General features: G+C 46.9%; 2 protein-coding genes across 2 annotated transcripts; one reads left to right on the top strand and one right to left on the bottom strand.

Moving 5' to 3' along the window:
* Positions 1-1,860: 1,860 nt before the first annotated feature.
* DFJ58DRAFT_848823 (uncharacterized protein) lies at positions 1,861-2,785 on the bottom strand (the record flags this gene model as incomplete). Its single annotated transcript, XM_041393678.1, has 5 exons — positions 1,861-2,045; positions 2,100-2,176; positions 2,238-2,299; positions 2,428-2,531; positions 2,665-2,785. The coding sequence occupies 5 exons, from the start codon at positions 2,783-2,785 to the stop codon at positions 1,861-1,863; spliced, it is 549 nt and encodes a 182-aa protein (XP_041235124.1).
* Positions 2,786-3,246: 461 nt separating this feature from the next.
* DFJ58DRAFT_737471 (uncharacterized protein) lies at positions 3,247-8,999 on the top strand (the record flags this gene model as incomplete). Its single annotated transcript, XM_041386937.1, has 7 exons — positions 3,247-3,511; positions 3,566-3,985; positions 4,037-4,291; positions 4,349-4,408; positions 4,465-4,602; positions 4,663-7,586; positions 7,656-8,999. 7 exons carry the CDS (start codon positions 3,247-3,249, stop codon positions 8,997-8,999), a joined length of 5,406 nt encoding a protein of 1,801 aa, XP_041235123.1.
* Between the last annotated feature and the right edge of the window lie 3,208 nt (positions 9,000-12,207).

Below are 12,207 nucleotides of genomic sequence, written 5' to 3'. Positions count from 1 at the left end.
ATCTGATGGGAACACTGGTTTGGTCCGAAAAAATCATATTTCAGAGTGATGCTACCCCCCTCCCCCTCCCCCTACCTACTGTGCCCAGAGGCAGGATTCCATGTCGATACTGATGTATAAAAGGATGTTTCTGGTGTTTTTGGATCATATTAATTGATTGGAGATGGTCTCAGAGTCATCTGGGCTCATGTGAATTGTGATGTGTCAGTTGACCTGATACCCCCCCACAAAGATCGATTTTTTCAGGCTTCCCATGACTTGCCAGTACTCCAAAACTATTCTTCCTGGGGGTTCTTCATCCATCTGAACACGATGGTCGAGCCAGATTTCCCAGAAAAAATCATGTTCTTGAGATATGCAGGGCCCCCCTCCCCCCTCCTAACTCATATATCTTGATATTATGTAAATACCGATATATCAAAAGATGTTTCTAGTGTTTTATGATCACAGAAATCGATTGGAGATGGTCCTGGAGTATTCCCGGCTTGTCTGAATTGAAATATGTCAGTTTGCCTCATGCCCCCCCCCACAAAGATCGATTTTTTACAGACATCCCATGACTTGCTGGTGCTCCAACAGCATTTCTCCCGAGGGCTATTGATCATTCTGAACACGATGGTCGAGCCAGATTTCCCAGAAAAAATCAGGTTCTGGAGATATGCAGGGCCCCCCTCCCCCCTCCTAACGCATATATCTGGATATCATGTAAATACCGATATATCAAAGGGTGATCCTAGTGTTTTATGATCACTGAAATCCATTGGAGATGGTTTCAGAGTATTTCTAGCCTGTGTGAAATAAAATAGGTCAGTTTGCCTCATACCCCCCCACAAAGATCGATTTTTACAGCATTCCCATGACTTGCCAGTGGTCCAAAAGCATTTTTCCTGGGGGCTCTTGAGCCCTCTGAACACGATGGTCGAGCCAGAATTCCTAGAAAAAATCGCGTTCTTGAGATATACAAGGTCCTCCTCCCCCCTCCTACCCCCTATATTTTGCTGTACTTGATTTTAACTCAAAACCGATACTGTAAAGGACTGTCCTAGGGTTTTTCAGGTGTAGGAATCGATTGGTGATGGTCCTGGACCATCTGGAGGTCGATATTGGTGACATATGGTGGTGGGGCCAAAAGGGCAGTATTTTGAGCATATCTCCATAACCCAACCGCCGATTTCTCTAATTCTTGGCTCATATCATTCCTAGACGTACCCTCCATGATATGTACCAGCCCACAAAAAGAAATAGTTTCACAAGTTTGAAACCTATTTCAGTTTTGACCATATAAATTCAGCTTTCGATCGAACATGGGATTAATCACATGGGCCACCGCGATATAATTCATTCCACAAATGTAATGACTTGATCTGAGACGAATCATAGTGTAAGAAATGAAATTAAGTAATGACGGTAAATATTGCTAGATCACTGCCTTTGTACAAGTCAAGCAGTAGTATCTGGGAATGATCTCATCCGTTGCTGGCAGAACTGCTTTCTGCATAATGTCCTTCCATCCATCAGGTAGTCGTCCAAGGGTCCTCGCCTGCTCGATCAGCGCGATTGCCTGTACTATGAGTGATCCATTCCCAACTATTCCACATGATCCTCCTCATCGAATTGGCATGGTCAATAGTGACATGAACTGTGGGTCAAAGTCGATATCACGAAAATTGGATGGCAGGCCTGCCTTCACATTGCTTCTTATCTGACGACAATGAGTTGCAACACATGTCTCATTAAACCACCGCTGACACTTCCTGCAGTATCGCTGCAGGTTTGTTGGTGAAGAGAACACGGGATCACATTTATTGCATCCGCACTTTGACGCATTCTGAGAGTTCTGTAGCTGTCGTCAGCTTGAGATCAAAGCAAAGAGGTGAAAAGAGGACAGAGAGAGAGGCGTACGCTAACGTTCACCCCTTCCATATAAACAACATTCCTATGCTTTGAGAACTCGACGTCAATGGTCCATCGATTGTACAGTGTCCTTATAGGTATCTGTGGCTGCTCGAGATCACCTTCATTGTATGGCAAGATGGTCGCATGATCTACAAGTATGTAAATGTAATCCATCAATAGTCCGTGAATCTCGAAGAACGTACCCTCGACGCAACGTATATCTACTACAGACGTGTGATTACTGAGAACAAGCTCATATTCACCCACACATCTCGCAAGACTAAATGAACGCATTTGTCAAAATATTATTTCAGTGATTGATGGTAAATATACAAACGTACTCGACATCCTCATCTTCCAAATCCACCTTTCTGTAATACCACTGCATTTCGAGCCACACGTCCTTCAAGTAAGGTGTAAAATAAATGAGGTCTAGTCAAATAACGAATGTACTTGCCTGTACTTGTCGCCCAGTCTTCAGGTAGATGTCGGCTACCTTGCCATACCAATAAGAAATCGCTGGTAGACTACCATCTTGCATTGGCACTGCTCTTTCATCGAGGGGAAATATTGCGAGACTGCACAAAGTACTTCAGGATCACCCTCCAGTATACAGACCAATTCGTACTCTTCCCCTACTCAAATGACCATCCGGTTATCATCAATATCATCAGAGTTGTCGTTAGTATTGTGGACCCCTGTCAAAACAAGGTATGCGATCATAAATCAGAAATTAAAAGACCACCAGTGGGAAAAGATTCAGCGTACATTCTAAAGACGTGCATCGCCTCAATCGCTGAAGCTTGGGATGACTATGGCGCATAGGGGTTAGTGTTCTCCTTCCCCCTGTGCGGGATGCACAGCTGGAAATTGATGGTCGGTGGGACATAATAGTTGGGGTGGAACAGCAAGTGCTAGCAAGATGGTCGAGCACTTTTTAAAAACCAATAGGTACCTTGCAGCGGGAGCTATTGTACGTCCTCTAAAGATGTAATAATCTGGTGAACGGATCAAGAAAATAAGACAAGGGTTGCCCTTACGACATTCTATGCAGTGTTACATCACATAAATGATGAAATCGGACTTCAGCTCATTGAAAGTCAATTCTCCATTCAATTAAACCGAAACCTTAAGATGGCCGAATAATGCAGAGGAAATGGCAGGATGGGGTCAGTAAATCGACCGACAGGAATTGTATATAGAATACGTGATCGCCTAGTTATTACATCGAGGAACAATTCGCTTCATTGCGGCCCATGCACATGGACGTTATGGGGAATTTCGGGCTGAACATCATATAATAATATTTGCAACAGTGTCCACCACTCACACAACAGCACACAGCGTCTAATGGACGACGACGAGTCTGTCGACCTTCTCCAGCAAATATTTGAATTGAAGATCCTGGATTGGGATACGGAGGGTTCAATCATCCCAGAGACTAATGTTAATCAAGCTGTCAAGAGTGCGTATGAGGACGCATTAAAGCCTACTGGCAATATTGGAGCACCATCTGCAGGCATAGAACGATGCCATATTTTGGACCAGGGGAAGGATGAGATCGCAAAACAAAAGCCAAAGCGAGGCAGGCCACGAAAGAGAGTTGTTCAACGTCGTGAGTACATCAACTGATCCCCTGTTTACATATCAAATTGAGACTCTTATGCAGGTGTAAAGTTGGTACCCATACTCCCACCTGATGGACCAGCTCAGAACATCAAGCATACAAATGCACGAGTCATCCGTGCTACAATCAGTCCGGTCCCAGAGAGTGTGTCACAAGACGTCGATGTGCTTCGTGATAGCCTGACTGATCTACACCTCGCGAGCACAATAGACGAGGAGGATGAGCAATGGAAGATGGCTGATGATGAAGAGTCGCATACAGCTGACGTCTTGCAGCAGATCATGTTATCTGGCATCCTGGATTGGAGCCCACTAGAAGACGATAACTCAAATAGCGATGATGATGTGAGGGCACAGTCAAAGAAAAGAGATGTCAGGGGCATACCAAAACAGACGGATCATTCAAAGGTACATAAACAACGCCGTCCACGTGGACGACCAGCACGAAAAGCGACTACACATCGTGAGCTTCTATAATTGACCTCTATCCGTATTTACTTGACCATTGGTGTAGGACAACGTCAAGAGGTAATGGTATCAACGGATAAGATATCATCATCCAAGGAGCTGCGGAATCGTAATTCTAGGTGCATCATCCGTGCTACAAGCAAACCCGTCCAGGACGACAAGCATGAATATGTGGGTCACTGCGAGCGTGACAATGACAATGACCTATGCATAGAGGAGGATGAACCAAGAAATGGTCGATCAAGTAATAGGCGACTCAGGGGACGTCCGAAAAGGCGCGTTGTGCGTGCCAGAGAGACCGGTCAGTGATATTCGAAATACTGATTGAATCTACATGTCAACGATATCGAATATGCAGCGTCCAAACGGGCAGTCGTTCATGAATCACATTTAAGTGAATTTCAATCGAACACCCATCGTAAGCATCTTACACGTTTTTTACTGCCGTGCATGTGTTGTAACATCTTTCATCAGGGAGTCCAACACACTCTCGCAGCAGAATACCTGATGATGAGTATAGGTTATCTCCACCACCAGAGGCCATCGGTCAATCGCCTTCGCGTGAAGCCTCACCACCTACGATACCTGAACTGACAGTCGAGGAAATCGCTTGTGAGTTCATCATAAATTTTACATAGGATAAAACACTTATTTTATTCGCCCCAATCACAGCTCGTGCAATGGCCAGACCGGGTGTTTGGACATCTGTTTTAGACACTTGGGCAAGTCTCGGGTTGAATGAGTGGCTTGAGGCCACAGTAGCAGACTTTTATTTGTCCCATGTGTGGTATGAGCTGCTTGACAGATCACGCATGAGATACATGAATATGCATACAGCAATGGCGGCCGAGATGGAGGATGAGGAAGTGGAGCTCTTCCGGAGGAGCTCTTTTATACCTCCTGATGGCATATGTCCTATTGTCCCTGTTGGATTCGTAGTCCACCACTCCGATCATTTCTTTACAGTGATTTTTGACTATCAGCGACAAAAGGCCCATGTCCTGGGTCGCCATATATCCAACGACGCGATGGACATCGACGGACTAGATCCAGACGACTGGAACGAGTGGAGAGGACCGGATTATTGGAGGAGAATTGGTGCCCTTCATGGCTGGGGCACAGGGGATGTCGCTGATGTGTCTGTGATATCAATGGATTGGGAGCAAAATGGAGTAGATTGCGGTCCAATTGCTTGCTCCGTGCTCGAGCAATGCCTCAGCGCTGGATTAGATGAGCACGGTAACTTGCCAGTGTTTCAAGTTCAGTGCGGCCACAAGCTGCGCATCCAGATCTTGGGTCTGATTGCTGGTCGTGTCAGGCTCTGTTGTAGCGACTATCTCATGCTCCTTGATGTCGCACGAGAGGAATGGCGAGAGGACGAGCTGCCAGGCGAAGATATCATCAATGCGATTCAGAATGGGCGGCACCAGGCTGAATGCCTAAAGCTCCTGCGGAAATTGACCGTTGTTAGCGCAACCTGCTCAATATGTCAACGTCCCGTGGTAAATCAGGAGATGGATCACCCCTCACACAATGGCAAGAATGGAGTTCGAACCCCAGTCGATCAGGAGGATGGTTGTGACGCTGAACGGAGTGATGAAGAGGATTCCATGGGTACGACCCTGCCTACGGGTAGAAAGAAGAACCTCCCGAAGCTTTTCAAAGCAATCAAGCAACTGACTGGATCTCGAAATCGGAATGATATAGTCCCTCGTGCGGTTGGCACGCACATTCAAGTCGAGCCGGACACGCAACCTGATGTCCAGGATACCACCGACTCACAACGCTCTGTATCCGCCTCAGCATCTCGTAGGAGAGTGAAAGATTGGCATCTTGGAAGCAACAAACGATTTCCACGTCCCATTGCACCGCGCTCTCTGGCTGCATATGCAGGTCGGAGGTGGATTCCCGATGACCGCACGTTCGACGATTATGAAGGTGGACCAACGATCGAGATGTTAGTAACTCCCAGGGAAATCAATCAGGCGATGACATTCCAGGCGGGAGGAATCCAGATCTCCACTGCTTGGGTGCACTGGGTTGATCATGGCTACCGCATCACCCCTAGCTCATTCCATATATTCTATCAATGCGACCCCATAGCCACCATGGACCATGTCATGCCCATTGGCACAACCGACTCCCATGATCCTTCAAGTCAGGTTCCAGACCGCGTAACAGGCGCATATAGTCTGGCTCGACTAGGGTCAGATGGGGGAGCACGTCAAACGCACGTCGCAGATGTAGAAATTCTGGCTGCATCTGAACTGATCGACTCTGCCCAACATGATCCCCCACTCCATCATCAATGTAGGTTCGGACACAACGCCTTTGTTCGTGGCTGCACCAGTCATCGTTATGGCGATGGCACGTCCTTGTATGTCGACCTTGAACGAGATTCCGTTAGATTTTCAGAAGACGAAATAGAGATTTCTTTAGACATAGACAGTATCATTTGGACCACGAAGGAGTTCCGATGCATGGGGTCCGTGGGGATCTATCTCACTCCGTCATTTCAAACGAAACCTGGCATATTCAAGCACAATCACACATATGTCGACATCACAATTCCACAGTCAGAAGCAGATGCCAGTGCGCCCGGTGGTAGGACAGAATGGTTGTCAAAACGATTTCCGATGTCTGCCATCCCTCATACCGGTATTGGGCGCATATCCTCGGCTTCATCGACACTCAATCTATATATCGCATTTCCTAGGATGATACATCAACACCCAGTAAATGGGCGAAGAATCACGCTGATGCCAAAGGAAACTTTGGACATCTTTTGGGATAGAGTGCTACTTCTATCCATAGGTGACTGCACTGATGTTAGTTGGGCGCCTTACCTTAAGCACACATTGGAGGAGGCACGATACAAGGCTAGAGGTGGTGATGGACGAAAGGCTGGATGGGGCGCTCCAAAGACAATACCACTGTCGAATGATGACTTCATGGATGTGCAGGAGCGCATGGAAGCTCGCATACGCGATGGAGAGGGCGAGCTGAGCATGTATGGGTCGTCTTTCTTTATTCTAGAAGGAAAGGGAATCAAGCTCCTTACCAAGGATGGTCAGCGAGGGCGTTTCGAAGGGCCGGAAGAGGCACTGCGTCGAAATCTGTCCGACCTTGACTGGCCATACATGATGAACAGGAGGCATGGCGAGCTGCTGGTGGACGTGGGGATCTCATTTACGCCTCACTCCCCAGATGTTCCAGTGGTAGGAGTGTGGAGATTAGACGCGTTGGAGGCATCATTTGGAGCAGGAGGCTACAAGAGGGGTGAAATACATCATCACAACACGCTCTCTAGATATGGGGCAATGCAGGCCGAGATGCAGCAGGAGAGATCTCAACAAACCCACATCGCATTCAGGAGCACCTACAACCTCTACTATGAGTCAATACGGACGAACAACAACCAAGCGAATTTCGCATCTGACAGTGATGCATACAAGCTGTCCCCATCTTACATGGCTGAATGCTTCGAAATCGCAAAGGTTGTCGATGGTTGCAAGGATAAAACATATGGTGTTAGGGACGAGTATAGGGTCAGTGGACATGCAGCCAGAATAATGCTGGATAATATGGAAAGCAAGGTCGGTAATCTGCATTTCATGTATGATTGGAATGCGAGCTGAATATCTCTGGCGATAATTTACATGTAGGCTAGAGAATACCTGCAGTCAGATCCAATCCTGTGGGTCCCATCCAAAATCTGGTTCGAGCTTATCAGGCGGCGGGTGCGGGAGATTCAGAGGACCCAGATATCCATCGTCAAAAAGAATCCTCCAAATCTCGGGATTCTTACTGGCTTGCTAAACCACATGCTTCGCTCAACTACATCAACCCCTATCGTCTATGACTTTCACGTCCGCGAATCCCTCGCCCTCCTTGAATATAGAAATGTCCTCGAGACAGCAGGGATGTTTTTCTTACAGGAATTCGATTTGGACAGCGATACCTGCCTGGAGGAGGTCCAGCAAATCGATGACGTGAATGTCCTGGCCCTGATGGGCGTCAATGCAAAGGCTCAGAGGGATAGAGCAGTAGGAAGGATGCATGCATGGCGAAGTTCTGAGTCAGAGCTGGAGGACTATCCCATTGGTTGGACACCGACATGGACCCGACTTAAGGCAGCCCTTGCAAACTCACCTGCAATGATTATGAGACCATGGATGTGGTCGTCCAGGTTATCCAACACTCAACTCTCTGTCGGACGTTTGATCGTCATGTTTACGAGGCAGATGTGGCTTATGCTGACACCCGAAGTATTCAAAGGCATCCAACCCCACCCAAACTCGCTCCAGGAGGCCATGAAGTGCTGGACGATAACAAGCATCGATGATACGCTCAGTGCAGTTGCCTTCGAAGCGTGCAATGCTGGGCTGCATGACAGTACAGGTGTAACTCCAGGTCGCATGGGTCCAAAGTCGAGAACATTTGCGGACAGGTGCTTGCTATTCTTTCCTGACCCTGATGCCTCCCATAAAAACAACACTCAGTGGTCTACGCTTTGGGAGGGAGATGGATACATCGCGGAGTTTCACAAGATAATGAAGGCAATGGCGGAGGATCAGCAGAAATTGCTCAAGAAAGGGTTACACGAAGTATTTTCAGACTTGCACTGTCTTCCTGCAAGCAGTCAGAGAGTGTGGATACAGAGGAACGATGCCATATTATTCACAACAAATCCTGCATTTTACAGGATCGACTGTGTTGGAAGGGGGGCAGAGAGTCAAAGGAAAGCCCCAAGAGCACGTCGTGCCATGAAGTTGATCAAGGGCAGGCGCATATTTGCAGCTGACCTGATGGACTCACAGCCATTCGACACGGATGGCAATGTCCGGAGAAAGACAGCGAGGCAAAAGCGTCGGGAGATTCAGAAGAAGATGACGATGGCCAAGAGAAACAAGAGGGTTCCCCCTCCCCCACGTCCTCGGAAATCAAGGCCATTTCCTATGGACATAGGAGAATCAGTGGAGAGAGATGATGAAATGGATGTCGATTAGCTCAGAATATACATCGTATTTATTATGCTCGTCAACCTAATAGAAGTAACACTGTATGGCACATAGTTATGGCTACATCACCCAGAGTAGAGGATCAACGTCTATCACATGGTTCAAAGTCACATCATCCGTTGTGCCTATCTGTAGTCATATTTATGTGCCATCATCGAGCATGTTTGGGAGCGCAACCATCGCATTTGCTTCTTTGGGAGTGCCTGGGAGCACGACATTGGGTCAAATCCCCTCCCCTCTTGATGTCGTTATATTCTGCGTATCTATTTCTTATCGTGTGGATTAACAAAACAGCGATGCCCTTCCGCATTAATTTCTCAGCGTTTGTCGCATCAATTATTTTAATGGAACGACATACCTTCCTTCGGTTGTGGCGATTGTAATATTTCATCGACTAACTCCCAGACCAACATGCTTCCCTGGCCTAGCTTGGCCCAGCATGTCCATTCCTTCGGCAACAGCACGACTCGAGGATCGTTCATGCTATATTTGTTTCAGCCATGATATTACCCTCTTTGTGTGCTCCATGACTCGTAAACCCAAGCACTCGCAGCTGTACATTACTGAGAGGGCGCTTCACAGACTCCGCGATTGACTTCTTGGTTATAAGAATCACAAACAGGTGACTCAACGAATGAAGATCTTCTAAGCCTGTTGTGATTCGTCCAGCAACAATTGAATCGGCAATATCGAGATGAGTGAGACTCGGGAACACGCTCGATGTGTTGATTGCAGATGTGCAATTGACCTCCATGGATATCACCAATGACTTTAGTGGTAGTACATCTAGGGCGCGCAGCAGCAATGAAGGATCATCACAGAACGCATCTGTATAAACTGCGAGGGAAAGGCATGTGATCCCTTTGCAAGCCCCAGGAGGTCGATTAATGTAGATTCTGACACATTGCCGAAGACACACAGAGATTTTATTGATCTTTGTGCAAAGTCCATGTGCATGTGACGACACAAAATACAGGCAAGGAATCGTTTGACCCTATTGTCACCACGGAGAACGATGCTTTTATATAACATTCGTTCCATCCTGTTGTAATAGTCGCTGAGTTCAAACCCTTTTTGTGCATTGTCAATTTGGCTGCTCACCAGGGGGGGGGATGTGTCTGGCGCGCGAGACCTTCAAGTTTGAAGCCGCATATCGGCTCCAGCGACTCGCAAGAGCCAATATTATTTCCTGAATTTCCAGTGGAAGTTGAGCGAACATGGCTGATCGGGAATACCAGAATCATCTAACCACCACTATTATATATCCACAATAAGGCAACACATGTCGCACGACACGTGCATGATGCCATATTTCCATACTGGCATGCATGGCATGGGCGCGGCTCACAGTTCGCTAAATTACAATGCACACGTGTTTTTTTGTGGCCAGGTGGAGCAAGCGCCTCGCGAACTAGGTAGGTTCGGTCAAGTATCAGTTACAACAGCCCTAGTAACTGCCAGCATATCAGACTTTGGCAACAGTCAAAGTGTTATGAAATGTGTTACTTTAGGCGTTCTGCGTATTATAGCATGAAATAATAACCACGGATATGTCTTCATTGACGCCCTCATATTTCTTGCAGCAGAATGTTTCTCATGAGTAGAAAGAGCTAAAATATACTGCTGGATCTCCAGTGGAAGTGCGGAAAACATCACTGCTGATAGATGAGAATGTTTCAGCGGCACCTTGTTCCTGATCAAATAGTGTGACAACGGGCAATTCATGTACACACTACAATTTATATCATTGTTCGACTTATCTAGAAAGAAATACACGTTTCGCCGCACTGTGCATGATGGTGCCTTATCGTTGTTGCAAGTATATCTGACGGCAGCCATTGACATAAGTTGCTATTACACTATCATGGTTTTTCGCTTCATATTTCCCGCTCACGAGGTCACGGATCCGAGTATTACGTAGTGGCTCTATTGAGGTATGTACCTGCAATGCATCGTTCACGTTATCATTAATTACATACATTCACCTCTCACATTATAATTTGTCAGTCACGTTTTCACGCCTGGAGTGTCATTCACAAGTTTCACCGCGAACATTCATAATCATGGGGCAGGTTACAGGTATCTGCTCCAAGGCCATCGAGCTGAGTGTTGCCCAGCATTTTCAATCACCATCCACTTTTGCATTCAGACAATGCACTACTCGTTCATTTGCGCCCGAATATCGTCCTTATACCATTCAGGCACTATGAACAACACTAAGGAATCTGGTAGTCAATCCGGCGACATCTGAATCACCCACATGATTTAATCACTTTAGGCCTCAACAGAGGTAATCCTGTATTGTATGTCCAAGACCAGTGTTCGTGCTCGTGACATACTCACGGGCAGAGATACATGCTATCAGAATTATACACGCCCTAATGATGAATCCAGACACAATTGAACATGTTATATTTCAAGCACCAATTTATTTCAATCACATGTGTCCTACACGAATCATCTCACACTGACACAGGCTAACTCTTAAGACAAAATATATGGGGGATGGGACGATGAAGAAATGTGGCCACAATAATCAATAGTGAACACCCATAGAGGCGAGAGACTACCAGTCAACCAAGTAGAATGAAAGAAGCTACCAGCATGGCCCAAGGACAGGAAGATGGCCACTATCATCGAAAGTGAACGCCCATAGAGGCGAGAAACCATCCGCCACAGTCCAAGGGTTGCATGCATGGTAGGAGTGGAACAAGGAAGAGGAAGATGGCCACGATCATCGAAAGTGAAGCCCATAGAGGCGAGAAACCACCAAGTCAACCAAGTAGAATGAAAGAAGCTACCAGCATGGCCCAAGGACAGGAAGATGGCCACTATCATCGAAAGTGAACGCCATAGAGGCGAGAAACCATCCGCCACAGCCCAAGGGTTGCATGCATGGTAGGAATGGAACAAGGAAGAAGAAGATGGCCACGATCATCGAAAGTGAACGCCCATAGAGGCGAGAAACCACCAGTCAACCAAGTAGAATGAAAGAAGCTACCAGCATGGCCCAAGGACAGGAAGATGGCCACTATCATCGAAAGTGAACGCCCATAGAGGCGAGAAACCATCCGCCACAGCCCAAGGGTTGCATGCATGGTAGGAATGGAACAAGGAAGAAGAAGATGGCCACGATCATCGAAAGTGAACGCCCATAGAGGCGAGAAACCACCAGTCAACCAAGTAGAATGAAAGA

This window comes from Suillus subalutaceus (assembly GCF_016647625.1).
Source record: "Suillus subalutaceus strain FC151 chromosome Unknown DFJ58scaffold_361, whole genome shotgun sequence".
NCBI lineage: Eukaryota > Fungi > Basidiomycota > Agaricomycetes > Boletales > Suillaceae > Suillus > Suillus subalutaceus.
This window is presented reverse-complemented; position numbering and strand designations above follow the sequence as displayed.